At 37.0% G+C, this 16,342-nt stretch overlaps 2 protein-coding genes across 2 annotated transcripts; both read right to left on the bottom strand.

The window, feature by feature from the left end:
• Positions 1-310: 310 nt before the first annotated feature.
• LOC113293895 (nucleobase-ascorbate transporter 3-like) lies at positions 311-4,606 on the bottom strand. The gene is made up of 14 exons (XM_026542342.1): positions 3,748-4,606; positions 3,167-3,264; positions 2,876-3,052; positions 2,537-2,637; positions 2,312-2,387; positions 2,162-2,221; positions 1,879-2,063; positions 1,701-1,797; positions 1,532-1,618; positions 1,356-1,414; positions 1,175-1,266; positions 998-1,075; positions 728-888; positions 311-634 (listed from the first exon to the last, which is right to left on the bottom strand). Exons 1-14 carry the CDS (start codon positions 3,920-3,922, stop codon positions 416-418), a joined length of 1,665 nt encoding a protein of 554 aa, XP_026398127.1. The 5' UTR covers positions 3,923-4,606; the 3' UTR covers positions 311-415.
• A 2,581-nt stretch (positions 4,607-7,187) lies between these two features.
• LOC113293888 (serpin-ZX-like) lies at positions 7,188-9,963 on the bottom strand. Its single transcript, XM_026542337.1, has 2 exons — positions 9,461-9,963; positions 7,188-8,295 (listed from the first exon to the last, which is right to left on the bottom strand). Exons 1-2 carry the CDS (start codon positions 9,845-9,847, stop codon positions 7,507-7,509), a joined length of 1,176 nt encoding a protein of 391 aa, XP_026398122.1. The 5' UTR covers positions 9,848-9,963; the 3' UTR covers positions 7,188-7,506.
• Positions 9,964-16,342: the final 6,379 nt, after the last annotated feature.

Here is a 16,342-nt window from a genome sequence, read left to right as displayed (position 1 = left end):
TAAGATGGGGTGTTGGTAGAGGTGGCACTGTATTTTGACCGTTTGCTGCAAGTCTGTGGTTGCCTGATATCTGCATCTCGGTGACTATTCAAAATAAAAAGAATAGTAACTGCAGAGCAGGACAGCAAGGGCTCCGAGCCACCAGTGCTATTTCTGGTTGGTAATATAAATACAGAGATTAAGCCTGCAGAAATGTCTGCAACTCTGTGCAGAAACAAAGGGCCAAAAATTTGACACCATTGTGCATTTCTACCCAATTCTTTAGTAGATGAAATTTTCTGAAACACTATGTTCAGCAAGAATATGAATATCATCTATACTAAAGAAACACACTCTTTGATTCGTAATATTGAAATGTTATAGGATGCATATAGTACAACAGCTAGTACATTCATCAAACAATCCTTCATTTTAGTTAAAGAAATCTACTAGGGACTAATTCACTTATCCTGATGGGATAAGCATAAAACTCATCGTTTCTCATATCTCCATTTCTGTGTTGGAAGGGAATCCACCACCCAAGTCCTCTATCTTCGACATACCGTCTAGCGTCAAGCGTGTTATCAAGTAGTGTCCCGACTATCAATGCCACGGTGGGTGGTGAGGAGAAAATTGTATTAATAATGTCATTGAACTGCAAAACAAAAGGATTATTCAATAATGGGCACCAAAGCACTTGAGATTTTGTGAATGAAACTACTTGTTAGATAACATGTTATCGACTTACCCATCCCCCGTCTGTATTAACTGGTCCATGACCAGCAATATTACTGAAGTTATTAAAATACTGCGGAACTGAAATACCCAAGAATAACGAAAGACCCAACACGTAAAGGTTCCTCATGGAGTTATTATTCGCAAACTGAATAAACGAGATCCCAGTGGCAGCTACCAAACAGAGCAAAACATAAAATAGCATGAGTAAGCATGTTATAAGAAATGGATGCTAGTTCTTGTTGATTGTAGAACACATGAATGATTGCAATGATGAACTTACTAACGAGTCCAAAGAGAACACAGTAAATTGCAGCAAATATTGGCAGCGGAATAGATGCAAAAAACGCACCAAATTTTCCTGAAAAAAAGAAAATTCCAGCATAACTGAAATACTCCAGGATATTCTTAATTTTAACTTTAAAGTTTTTAACTCTTTAAAGAGTTAGGGTTGACTAACCAAATATTGAAAAGAAGAGCATGAACATGCATGATAGCTGCACAACTCTTCGACTACCAACATGGGTCAATCCGAGAAGACCAACATTTTCTCTGCAAACAGGACATTCTTATGATGGGTAAAGCCACAAAGAGATGCAAATCAAAAAAATTACAAATAGGGTTAGCTCATGTAAGCTTACACAGATGCAGTCGGACCAACTGCTGCTCCAAAGATACCATTAAGCAGCATACCAATACCCTGTTGAAATAAAAGATAACTGGTCATTACAAAATTAGTCTTCTCACCGTGAAAACAAGAACAGAAAAAGCTCGTAAGAATAAACCTGGACACTCTTATTTGTGGTTGTTGACTTACCTGCAGACCTATGCTTCGAGTAAGCACATGAGCTGGAGGAGGTGTAGCACCTGAAAGACGTGCAGCTGCAAAATATGTTCCAGTTGACTGCAATACGCAATAAAAAATATTAAGCAAACCAAAACCATATATTGTTACGGTTCCAATAATGTAAAAAGAAATGACTGACCTCAGCAGAGGTAACAAGCGCAGCTCCCATCATTCCAAACACATGGCTAGCCCTGAAGATGGGTGGACCCCACTGAAAAGGGTATGGCACTCTAATCCTAGAATCAAGGCAGCGGCAAAATGAGTAAGGCTGACGTCAATAATGCTATTAAAGAGATTTCTGCAACTTTATACCATACCATGTAGCCGCTGACAAAAGGTGGGATTTATCAGTGCGACAGTTTGTTTTTGTTTGTTCACCGACATCATTGTAAGCACCACTTACAGTGAGTAGAGCAGCAAAAGCCCATACAACTCCGACACACATCAACAACGCAAATCTCTCAAGTATAACATAAGTGCTTTCGTGGAGACGCTTCAAGTACTGCAAGAAAAGCGATATTAAGCTTTTACTTTTTCATCTTCTATTCTAGCAATTGAACTGCTTAAGAATCATGTAATCAGATAAAACTAATACATTACTTGTTGGACGATAACAAGTAGAATTAACATGGGCAGTCCAATCTCAACGCACTGTGCAAGCTGAAGAGACCAAAGAAAATATCAGTCAGCACTTACATTTTCCATTGCAAATTTCATGATAAAAAAAAAAGCTCAAAGGCAAAACAATACCATGGGAAAACCCCTCTGGAACAGGCCAAGACCCACAACACAGACCACTGGAACAATTGAAACAGGACTGAAGAGTCTGTCAATGACATTGAATTAAAGATGTTAGTATACATAACAGGATAGGAGGATACTTAGATGTCTTATAGGTCGGATTTCAAGCCTTGATGGACCAATAAAAAAAGGCTAAAATAAAGAAGAGTTGCAGAATTCAGATAAAAATGTTACCTTGAATATGTCCCCCATGCCTTACTATACCCAATGATGATATTGAAAAATGATGAGACAATTAATGCTCCTTGAATAGCTCGCATTGTGTGGACGAATCTCTGCAAGCACCCTGAAATTGTATCAGTATTGAACTTAATCTGCGAATTGCTAGCACACAATAGATAGTTTAAGGAGAGTTTTGTGAAGGAAAATGTGGTTCATGGGGAGGTTATGAACTCATATACACCACAATCAAATTATACTGGTGTCAATGGCAAATTTCCTACATAACTGACATAATTCGATAAAAAGTTCATGACCAAGTCATCGGAAATCTCAGAGTAACATTCTACATACATCATGCTCACTGTTGAAGCCACTATCAGAGAAATCTCTAATTATTGCCGCCACAGGTATGACGAATGCAAATGATGAGCCCATCACGGTAGGAAGCCGTGTCCCCAGGAAAGTTTGAAGAAGAGTGTTAATCGCACCCATAAACAGCAATGTTTGAATTACACGAGCTTTATCTCCCTGCTCCATTATCCAACCAAGAACAATCAGATGTTAGAGAAAAATCAAATACTAACAGCAACACAGCTTGTACACTTAAACAAAGAATAAATAAGATTATGCGGGAAACTGTACATGGTCTCCTCCCATTCGAGGAACAAGAAAGCTGGCAATCATAACAGTTGTTCCCAATGTCACAATGTAATGCTGGAAAGCCAGAAGAAACATTTCCGCTGTGAAATTGAATCATACACAAATAGTTAATATCCAGATTAAACAGATATGTAAATGATAAACAAGCCTTGTTATCACAAAAGCCAATGTTTGAACTTTAATCATCATCTCCGGCTAATTGAGTTGGTTCTAGAATAAATTTTGCTACAGTATAAAATAACAGACACAGTGCAAAAATCAAAATTCTAAATTACAGTACAAAAAAGTGGCTTCTTCAGATTCACAATAAGAAGTTAAATTTTAATAGGATGAACAAAATGAATCTTGATACAAAATATAAACAGAAAACAGATTCTGGGTTTCAATCAGATCAAACGAAAATCCTATTTTGTGTAATATAAAAAGGAAATTAACATGCTTTTTAAGTACTTTTTATAGAATATCCAGAACTTAAAAATAAACTTAAGATTTGGAAAAATAAAAAGGTACCCGAGAATGAAAAAAGTGCTAATGCATCTAATCTAATAAAAAAAAAAACTTACGCCATGAAGGATTGGAATGGATGCAGAAAGTAAGCTGATGAAGTTGTTCTTCAGGTGTAAACGTAGCTCCTCTAGGTCCTGAGAGTGGTGGTAGTGGTCCTCCTAATCCAACAGACATAGGTGGTACTCCTATTGGCGGTGGTGTATGAGAATGATCATGATGTGTTTCCCCCATTTTTTTCCTTCTTCAGTTAACTTTTTTTCACAGATCCCTCAAATCTTTAGAAATGGTTTCTTCTCTTCAACCTCAAAAACAACAGAGTCGCACCAAAAAATCAAAAAGAAAGAGAAACTAGGAAGAGTCCAACTACAGAGAGTGAAAGTTAAGGAAGATTGTAGAGAATCGAGGAGTCAAGTGATGGGAGTTGGGTCGGTGTCCAGGTTCTACTGCATCAAAATCGAGGACACCTTCAGTTCTCTTCTTCTTGTTTTAAGAATATAAAATTGAGAACTGAATTGAAATTTACTACTCTCCACTATTAACTGGTTTTTAGTTTTGAAACTTGAATTATACTGAGAGTCTGAGATGCTTTGAAGAATGCAAAAACAAGAGAATTATTAAGAGTCAAAGCTAAAGCTTATAATGTGCGCATAGAAACTTCTTTGAATTTGTGTCTAATCTAATCTCTTAATATGAATGTGTTGCTGCAAATGCAAGTGAAGTCGCACTCAACCGTCATTCTTCCTATTCTACTATACAAAGAGATTTGATTTGATATGGTCATCAACATCTTTTTTTCCTAACATGTCCCACCTAGAATCCTATTCTAACTTTATAAGAATGGGAATCTTCGTGAATATCTCCCTATCTCATCTCATGAGTCACTTCAACTGATTGATGCGTTTCTATGTACTCTTGTTTGCTCATTTTGGAGATGAATTAATTGATATTTGGCTTAGTTTATATCGGACGTTAATGACTTGTTATGATGGTTTCAAGCTGGCTTTGATTAATTAATCTGACTGATGTTTGTTTACTTCGGCCAGCTCAACGGACAAATTGGCTTCCAGCTTTACGTGGCTCGACCTGACACATGATTACGACTAAACAACATTGTAAACTTTTCGAGTTAAGCAAACACCTCTATTTTTGTTGTCTTCTCTTGATTAAACAAAGCTCTAACGAACTGCAAACGAGACAAATTAGTTGATTTTTATTTTATCTTAGCAAGTGCCACCATTAATTTTACATGCTTTGGGTGTACGGGAGGGACAATAAGCGGTAGTGATTCGATATTTTCGTACCAAATCACATGGGCTGAAGCAAATGGGACGAAAGAGCAGCAAACTGATTTACTTTATCAAAAATGATTTTTGTAGGGACCGTGATTTTTTTTTTTGGGATTAGGTCTTATTAGACCACCCTCCCTATAATTATAAGGGGTGTCTTAGAACATTAAAATGACTAACACATTCTTAACTTAACCTAATTTAATTTAAAACCAGCACAATAACCACCTCTATATATATATATATAACCACCACCTTCTCTCACCACCATCACCACCACCAACCACCGATTACCACCACCACCACCCACCACCGATTACCACCACCACCACCATCCACCACCGCCGATTACCACCACCACCTCCAATTATCACCACCAACAATCACCGATTACCACCACCACCTCCGATTACCACCACCACTATATATATAGCTTAATTTAAAACATTAACAAAGACATTCTCACAAACCCATTACTTGCTATTCGTTTTTGGTTGAATAAATGAGAATTAATCATCAAAATGAGTTGAAAATGGAAGTTGCAGAGAGGTTTAATGGAGTTTTTTTTTCAGTAAAAAGTTCGGTTATCACAAATTATTTTTTTCTTGAGTTCGGTTGATTCGCAAAAAAATACTTTTAACCGAACTCCTTGTATTAGAACAATAAAAGTCCATAAGTTCGATTCGTTCGCAAAATTATTAAGTTTTCTTTGTAACCGAACTCTACCTATAAGCCCAGTTCGGTTGATTCGCAATATATGTTGAAGTTTGCGAACCAACCGAACTTCTAACACTAGGTTACTTTTAACCTGAAGTTCGGTTGGGAACTTGGTTGCGTTGAAGTTTGCGAACTAACCGAACACACAAGATGTACTCAAATAAATTGTCAAGTCCAAAGTTCGGTTACCTACCATTTTATCCTAGGTAACCGAACATTGCACTGTACGACCAAAACCTCCATTAACGAGCGAGTTCGGTAACCTGCGTGTTTGAAAAACGTAACCGAACTACACTTTCAGGTGTGTTCGGTTACATGTTCTTGACATATGGTAACCGAACTACACTTTCCGATGTGTTCGGTTACATGTTGTTGACATATGGTTAACCGAACTGGCCCAAATTTACATGAAAAAGTTCATTTTTTTGAAAGTTTTAAGCAATTCAACCAACATTATCTAAATTTGAAGCATACCTGGGTACCCAAATACCCTTCCTCCGGTTGTGGTTGGTAAAATCCATCGTTTTTCATGTTTTCCTTCTTCATCTTCTCTAACTTTACTCTCTCAATAATTCTACTTCTTTAAAAAAACGATTTTTTTAATCTCACTAATTATCTTTAACTTAATCATCTCACTAATCATTACACTAACTATTATTAACACTACCTAATCATCATCCAAAATTAATCAGGAAGGTAATTTAGGTATTAATATAAATATCTAGATAAGGGATGACCTAGATTTACTTCTAATGTCTTACCTAAAATAAAACCATGGTCCAAAAAAAAACCATGGTCCCAAAAAATCTCGTTCTTTATCAAAGACAGTTAACGAACTAAACGAGCATTGAACTAAATTAAGACTGCAACGACAAGGACGGCACCGACATACATGAATGGACCTGCATCAGTTCTAGTAACAGTTTCTGTCCCTTTTCCTTGCCTTCTTCTATTTTATCACGACTCTCTAATTAGTCTCTCAGCCCACTGAAATCAAAATTCTAGTTTCACACTTTTCACTAGTTTCTTCTTACGTATGAACTTCTTCCATCTTTTCGTTTTATGGCAAAACTTCAAATTCTGGTTTCTCACGACCCCGTCCGAACCAAAATGCTGGTTTCTCTACTTTCATGCTCTCTCCGATTTACTTGGATTTGTAGAGTTTTTCACGGAGATTAGGAAATATCAGAGAAAGTAAAATCTTTCCAAATTTACCCGTATTAATTCTTCTTAAAGATTTAGATGACTTAGTTTTCAATTTTTAGATTCTAAGGAAAGTTATCAGTCCCGTAGTATTTTACTTGAGATGTATTACCAAATTCTCTATCATTTTGGAACACAATAAAAAACTTAGAATAGATTTAAAATTAGAGTACTGATTTCAATAAAAATTAATAATATTGTGTAATTCCAAAACAATGGCAAATTAATGAGAATATAAGAAAAATACCAAAACTATCATCTATTTTGGAACATAGAAAAAACCTAAAACATCAAGTAAAATGTATACTTTTCATTTTATGGCCAAACTTTACAATCCATAATCCATACTCATCCACACATATGGGGTCTCCCAAAGGAGACCCTATCTTAAAAATGATTCACCTTGTATGGGAATTAGCATTGGCGTATGCCAACATTCAACATTCAGATGAGGTCAAACCTGGGACCACAGTACAAGCTAAAAAACGATTTATTATACATAAACACATACAGTAACCAGCATCAAAACCTTGTGCTAAGATTTTTATGTATTTCGGTTTTACTAGATACGAACATGATCAAGTTAGGTCTCTCTCCTACCACACTAGGTTAAGCCTCCAGAGCTGGATTGACAATATGGCCGACAAACAGAACCATGCCGGTCATATCTTCTCGGATCAGGAAGATGAATGGGTGATCAGCTACGAAGTCGATGGGACCGGACATTTGTAACGACCTCAGTTTTATCACAGCAGCAGAAGCTGCAGCAGCTTCAGTACCTTCCTCATTTACTTCAATGAAAGATTTGTGGTGAATGCTTGAAACATAAAGGTTCTGACCTTGAACCGAATCCACCATCTCACTTAGACCTCCGTCATCACCAGAGAAGGGCAATACCAGGCCTAACTCCTTCAGATGGCTTGAAGCTTCAAATCCAAATGAGATCTTGAATTTAGGAATCTTGAACTGACCAACTTCTACTTGTTGGGACGGGATATGGCGGTTTAAGAAATCTGGTTCTGAACCCATCTTCTCTATCAGTGCTGCCAGCCCATTCTGAGCATCAGGCAAATAGAAATACATGGAGAAGCGCCTCTTATCTTCCCCTTGCTTGTAAGACAGACCTAGAACTTTGAAACCATTGAACTCACTGACAAACTGTTTCTTCTTGCTTGTCATGAAGGGTGTTTGGACTTTAGTTCCGTTAAGAAGGTGAAAATCTTGATGTTTGGTTTCTGATCCATCAAATTTCTCATTCCACGTTCCTTTGAAATAAAGAGCATTTGCAAAGATAAGTTTAGTTGAATGGTCAACTGAACCAGAAGGAAGAACCTCTTTGATAAGACCATTGGTTTCCTTTTCAGCCCACGAGTTAACTTCATTTGCCACTTCAACAGCCTGCAACAGCGACAAGAACAAACCAACGAACTATTAATTACAGTAACATATTGGTGCTCATGCTAATACCCTGTATGCACTAATGTCAAGACTTGGTTGATATGAAAACCAAGTTTCTATGCAAGCTTTTCTCAATAAATAATATGCATATGCCATATGCCTACTGCTTGTATGGTTGCAAAAGAGCTTGGCTGTCATCATTAATTACGCGCTATTAGTATTTACGATATGTAAGCATACATATAATCCTTTTCACAGCCAAATTGAATTTTCGTAGTCCAATATACAAATAATATAAATTGTAATAAGAACTTTTCTGATTGATGCACACAAATCTTCCTAAGTAATGGACACATGGTTAGACTAACAGTTCCATTCATAGCATAGAATACTAAAGTTGTATGAGTTGCAGATCCGTGATTACTACCAACAGGTAAGATCTAAGTGCCACTACTAAAAAAGGTTGCATCAGAAAACATCAACTAGAAAGCTTTATATAACCGTAAATCAATAAGGATAAACAAGGATATACTTTACAAACCCGGATTACCATTTAGTCGTATGTTTCCATCGTAAATTAAACAATGAACCTACACAGATGCAACAAAAACAACCACATAACTTAATGCACATATACTTGCTCGCTCTACATTCTGTTACCTGAACATTGTTAAACTAACAGAAACTCTATGTCATACAAAACCTCACCGATAATTCAAACACCTACAAGACAATGATAAATCTAAACAATAAATCCACATCAATCCAACCCAAAGCAGCATTAAACTGTAGTGATTCCTCATATGAAACCTTCACCACGGTAAGAGTACTGGTAACACTATGTCAAACAAAAACAATAAGCCTACACCAAGGAGAGACTACTACAACGTCATACAATACCTCAAATCTCAATACATTTATAAAATTTACAGTCCCTACTCGGCATGTTAGTTGATCTAGTAGTACAATGTAAATCTAAACTCCAGAAACTAGTTCCAACTTCCAATCATTTCTTTTTGGTAGGTATATTAGTGTGTAAATGAGTTCCGATCCATCAATTTTCAGTTCTAAAACTACACACGAACGCTGATGAGCACATAGAAACAAATAAATGAGCAACATGAATAATGTCTAAGAAAATCTTGAAAATAGAAAATGAGGTTACCTTGTTCTGGAAATCAACTTGATTAGAAGCAGCTTTATAAACAGAATCAACAATATCTTTAAAATAAGGTCTCATAGGAAGAGATTTCTCGATCCAAACACCATTAACAAATCTCAATAACGGACCACCAGTATGACTACCATCAGCCAATATAAGAGCAACAAGTTCAGATGAAAATGAATTAAGATCACCATTACAAGATGATTTTAGGAATGATAACATCTCATCTAATGTTTTACCTTTAGAACCAGATGCTATTAAACTTAATATTACATGGATTGATAGTGGTGAAAATACAAGATTTGTTTCTTTTTCTTTTAACATTACTTGTTTTGCTATCTGTAATGCCACATTTGTTTCGTTTGCAATTGATTCTCGTAGATCCATCGTTGCTGAAGATGTTGATGAAGAGATTGATCAAAGGTTTTTTTTTTTGAGAGAAAAGAGAAGAAATGGTTTGGAGATTTTGATTTTCAGCTTGACCGACTAGTGAGGAAAGAAGTTATAGGTTACGAGAAAGGCTATGATTTATGGATTTAATTACGAATATGTCATCCGTTTTATCGTGTTGCATTCTATTGTGCCGCGTGTTGCAGCCAAGTGATGGTGGTGGGGAATTGTCTTAAATGTTCCCGCGTGGTATGCAAGCGACGTGTGAGTTTCCTCGAAATTCCGTAGAGGTGCCATTTGATACCTGCCGACTTTTATTTTTTTGATTCTAAGAACTCTAGTATTAGTATATGATAAAATCACAAAAAGGTGTTAGACACACATATGTTGTCTCGATAAAAATCTTGACAAGGAAAACTATAATTAAAGGGATAAAATTTTGGCGAAGGAAAAGAGCACAACGCGATGAGTCCTAAAGAAGATCCTAAAACTAGACAAACAAAGATCCTCATAACATTTGTAACCTAGGAAGTATTCGTTCTCCATCGTTACCCAATGAGTAGTCTTCTAATACTGACAGTATGTAGGATTTCACAAACGAGTTGTGAAGATTAAGGTAGCATTTAGCAATGCAGGTGTTAGTTATAGGTTACATGTGTTATTTTAGTTTAGTTAATTTAGATATAGTTACTTGTGGGTTCAAAATCCCGATAAATGGTTTGATCAACCAGTGATCCTTGCATTTCTACAATTTGTAGCTTGGTGTGGTTTGTTTTTGTTTCAGACTAAACAAATAAGGACATCTTAACTGTTTCTGTTACAGTGTTTTTGGGTTCCTAGAATGGTAGAAAAAGTTAATTCCTATAATAAGTATTTGTGGAGCAAATGTTGTGATCATATTGGTACCTTGATTTTTGATGTTTTATTAGCTAAAAAATGATATGTGATAACTCTTGTAACAACTCTGATCTGGAATCAGCTATTAATATCGATATATGAGGCTTGCCTCTTTTATGGTAAAAAATGTATTGAGTCTATCAACATCAATCTAGCGTACTACTGAAATTTAGTATTTCAAATCGACTATATCCAAATTGATGGTTTAGCGGTACATACAGATAAAAGCGAGCTCTCTTTTTAGAATAGGATAATTTATTCATTTGAGAAACCAGCTTATCCTATTTTTATTGTTACACGTATAAGTGTCATTATAGAGTTCAGTCTCATCGAAAATGACGGTTTTTTGTGAGCAACAAAATTACACAAAGATAAAAAAAAAAAATTAAACGATTATAAGAAAGAATTACACCAATCAATTCAACCATTTTAATCATTTCATTGTAAAGGTTAGATGGCATTGCTTGGAAATAACTAATTTATTCCAGACCAATTAACAATCGTGCACAAGGCACGAAAGCTAAGATCATATATAGAATGATCCATACATCTCATAGGGTTTTGTTTAAAAATAACTATCAGATTTTTCCTGGTCAAGAGGTTAGAAGACATCAATTCGGAAAAAACTAATTTATTCTAAACCTAATAATATTGCATAAAACATGAGACTTAAGATCATAGAATGATCGAATCATCTCTCGTTGTAACAAAGTAACTGAAAAGGATCAAAATCGAGAGTATTCATTAGTGATACATCTTGTTGTTATTTATCGTATAATCAGTTGTTGTGAATGTTGATTTTGGAATTTTTTGTGATTGTTTTTATTGGTGGTGTGGTGAGTGTTGTCGTAGTTGTTATCGAAATGACGAGGGTACCAAGTACACCATAATCTTTTTGATATCCACCTATATAAGATACATCTTGTGTAATCTAATACATACAAGAACTGGCAAGGAGATTACTTTTCAACAAGGTAACACTGGGTATTGTTTGTGGGCAAAAACAAACTGCTGGTTTTCTGTTAAAAAGTGGTGGAGGAGGCAAGTGCTCGGTGAAGAAAATCGTCTGAACCTTTAAACAAATGTACTGCACGGGAGTACTTTGAGTTCGAGAGACTAATCTGTAGGAACCTGGCCTAAAACAAGACAAGGGCCGTTTCAGGTTCAATTCGGTCACAAGAGAAGGAGGAGCGTCGGTCTGTTGGGAGGGAAACTGAGAATGTGTGGAGATCAATGAAGATTGATCGATTGATGATGTGATGTGTTGAACTTCTTTGAAGATGAATTCTCTGTGTAGACGAGAGAAATTCTCTGTAAGTGTTTGATAATTGACTGCTGTAGGTTTGTTTACGTTGAGTCTTCTTAGTCCCAAATCATAGGTTCATGAACCTATTTATTGCAGTACATCGATCTCTAGTAAGTGGCGACAGTTGAAGGAAGTGGAAGAATGAGAAAGTGGAAGAATGTGTAAAAACCACTTCCACTTTGCGTGGAAGACTTGGTTGATTGACCATCCACTATTTCATTTACTCCTTAACTGTCAGCACGACTTACTCACATTTATTATCGTAGATATGCCTCACATCACACGTGTTGTAGGCTTCCAGACTAAAACCCTAGTGATATCCCCCATGTGACATCAATTGATATCTCATGTGAAAGTCTTATTTGCAGACGTGTTGTCAATATCTGACCTAAGACTATGAGTTTTAATCGATGAACCGAATACTTTATGGTTCAAGGTCATGATGGATGAAGCATGCAGTGCTTGCTGGAACAACACCATGCTCTGTGGACCATGGACGTTGAATTAGGTCACTTGACCGTGACATATCATTATAATAGTTAAAGCAGTAATGATAGTCGAATGACTATTATGCTAGTTGAAACAATAATGATAATCAAACGACTTGGATATGGTTTAATGGGATTTCTAGATAAACCTTGTTGGTGCATTGAGCACTTTGAAAGTCGTATGAAAATAATAATTGTTGAATGATCATTGAAGGTTCATCTCGATCCGTGTGTCATGAGTTAGTCGAATGACAAGGAGAGAATACAATATCAAAATAATGGCTGACTGACGATCCAACAAAATACTGATAACTGGATCAGTATGAAATTCTCAAATGTTGATAGCTGAATCAATATGAGAAATATTGCTTTCCAGAGCAATTGATAGTTGAATCAATAAAATATTGGTAGTCGACCGAATATTAAATTATTAATTAAAATGTTGATTGTTGGATCAACATAAAAAATATTGGTGTTTGAACCTGTTCAGAATCACGCTAGACGGAGCATTAGGTTCAAAACCCTAATTTTGACCAATGAATGATCAACTGAGAATCGATCAATGGGTGAGAGAGGGATCAGCTACATGAGGTGATGGACTGACCATGTAGTGTTTAAATGCTCGACTGAGCATTAACCAAAGTCCTTTGCAGAGCAGTTGGTGAAAGGATTGTTAGATCTAGCATAGCTCGGTTGAACTCACCAAGCGTTGGTATGTCAAGTTTGGTTGTCATATTTTAGTATCAAAACTCATCTAGAGTCGCTTGATTAAATACTAGAGTTAACTTCGTTTAGGTTAGACTAGAAAGTCTGGGAATGTTGAGACATACAAGTATTACTCTGAAGACCTGAAGAATGAGAAGAAGTAACAAACTAAAAGGACGACATCATCCTTCCACTTGAGGTTAGTAATATTGACTTGAGCTTGTTTCATTCCTAACGTATCTTTGAAGTTGTGCTATATTGAAAACATAACATGCGAAGCTGTATATACTCTACATATTATATATAATACTCTAGTGAAGAGACATGATCATAATAGTATGGTCACAGTATTAAGGAATTAGACTACGAAGTATAACGCTTATCTTTTGAACTTCGTAGATATGACATCGACATAACCTTGTATATAGTTTTATGATTATGTGTATGGGTATATAGTGAAGATTTCATCCTAGGAAACAATGTTTTACATTTGTTTAAAGGAAGTACATTCATGAACGTGTTTCATGAATCGAAAGTGAAATCAATAGGTTTATTGGTCTGGCTATTAATTGCATATTCTTTGATGACCAATATGTGTGAGTTGGTAGAACCGATCTTAACTCAGGTTATGTATCTTGGTATAACCGATCACAATACCTACACTTATGATTTGGTATGACTGGTCCTGGTAGTTGGTATAACCGATCCTAAGTAATCATCATGAGATGGTATGATCGATCCTTGTAATTGGTATGACTGATTCTTGTAATTTGTGTGACTGATCATAAGTGGTTGTGTGACTGATCCTTGTAATTGGTATAGTCTATCCTAGTGACTGGTGTGATCGATCACAAGTAGGTACCATGTTTAGGTAGAACCGATCTGAACCCATGTATGTGACTTGGTAAGACCTATCACAACTAACCATTGTGACTTGGTATGACCGATCACATAGTAGTCTTGGAATTCTGGTAGAACCAATTCTAAACTTGTTTGGAAGTATGGTAGAACCGATTTCAAGAAGAAAATCCATGTAAATACGAAATAAGGATTTGCAGTGAAAAGATATCAGCATACTTTGAACACGAGCAGTAACTCTTATCATTTATTGTTCAAAGATATTCCTTGGTACTCAAGGTGATCCTGTGCCGGAATAAATTAAGAATCTTTTAATTAAGGTTTTTGGTTTTATATGCTTTAATTACCAGTAATTAATGCATAACTCTAGGGAATAAAAATTAGTAATGTGCATTTACTAATTGGAGATTTTCTATGAGAGATTTCGGAAATATTGGACAAGCATTTATTGGAATTAGGAAAACCGAATTTGGCATTCATTGTATATCTTGAGAATATTTTCGATTTTGGAAATTCCTTGGTGTCCAAACATCCTTGGTATATAAATACCTAAGTTTGCATTTCTAGAAAACTATCCTAAGAGCCAACCAAACTTCATTACTTGTTGTTTCTGGTGGAGTCGTTTATTCGGAGAGGAAAGTATCCTAATTAGGTGAAATCTCTTATGACTGCTCGTTTAAAGACTTCTATGGGATCAAGAAGCTCTACGAGTATCGTTGGTGGGTGTTGATGGGTAGAATGTGGGAAGGAGGAACTAGCCCTAATCACAGAAAGTACTCCGAAGGAGTGGATGGGTTTAGGTAAGTAGCAAGGAATTAATGATTCCTTAAGAGATGTACCTTCTTTCCCTTTTATAATATCTCTCTTATGGATAAGTGCCCATAAGATTACCATATTACTAAGCTTGCCACTTCCCTTTCCTTAAGTTAATACCAAACCCTAAAGGGCCTCTCCCTCTAGGCCAAGGCCCAACTATCCATGTGTACTCTTGGGTAAACTATGGCTTCCCTATCTTAATGGGTTTAGCCTAGTCCCCAAGTCTCTTTATGCTAAAAGGGAACCCTTAATGGATTAAGGGGTTTCCCATTCTAGGATTGGTCATTTTCATGTATCAGCATTAGTTCCCTGACTGTTTGACCGGTCAAGGACCGCGTCAACAGTCACCTGTTGATGCTTCAGTTAAGATAGGCGGTTATGGGCAGTTTTGATTCACGACTCTTGGCGTGCTGCGGTTATCATTGGGGGTTATGGGCGGTTAATGCTCACGACCTTTAGGATACGACGTTTACTGGTCTGCTTAGTAACTGCTCTTCTTCTACCCTCCTATAAATTGAAGAGACCTCGCCCCAAAATCACATCTTTTCACTGTCCTATTTCCTCTCTCTTTGTCTCCCTGCCGCTTACCATGTCTAAAGAATCTCCTATCCGCCACTCGCCTCCCCGGCTTGAATCTTATACACTTGATGAGTTCAGGAGAAATCTTTGTCTCAAGGATGACATCCGACCGCCTACTACGGATGATGGTACTACTCTTTTCCCAACCGATGATATTTGGGTTACTCGAATGCTTAATCCTCATCCCTTTCCTCCGTCCGGGTCGGAATAATGGCTTATCCTCCCTCAGGAAGAATCTCCCCATGCGCATTCCTTTGAGGATTCGCCCCTCTTGGTGGCACATAGAGGGGATTATGTCTTTCCTACGATCCATTTACGTTCGTCCGCTGAATCTCATGCCGCTTGGGATCCTTGGATTGACTACATTCGCTCCAACCCGGAGAATGCAAGGGTCATCCGCTCTCTAGGTATAGGATCATCTCTAGAGGCCTCCAAGTTTAGATACGTCTGGCGGGACCATGATAACATAAATCGCTTATGTGCACGTTGGGGGATCGACCCTCATACATTCATATTTTCCTGGGGAGAAGCGACCCCTATCCTTGAGGACGTGGTGGCGCTCACGGGTCTAACCGTCCACGGTGACGTAGTTTACGACAGTTGCTATCCCCACAAATCTTTAAACAAGGATGACAGAGTCCTTCGTGACCGTTTGCTTAAAGCCAAGGCGAATCTATAACCTATCAGCTCCCCGAGGAGCTTAAGGCTGAGGTTCCAGATGAGGCCAGAGTCCCAATGGATAAAGGGAAGGGTAAATCCGCCGCGTCAGCTTCTCAAGGTTCTCCCACAAATGTCTCATCTTCTTCGAAATTCATGGCGTCCCAATAAAAGCTGCTCGACCAG

This window comes from Papaver somniferum, chromosome 1, assembly GCF_003573695.1.
Source record: "Papaver somniferum cultivar HN1 chromosome 1, ASM357369v1, whole genome shotgun sequence".
Classification (NCBI taxonomy): Eukaryota; Viridiplantae; Streptophyta; class Magnoliopsida; order Ranunculales; family Papaveraceae; genus Papaver; species Papaver somniferum.
Note: the sequence above shows the minus strand (reverse complement) of the source record. Positions and strands in the feature narration are given on the sequence as shown.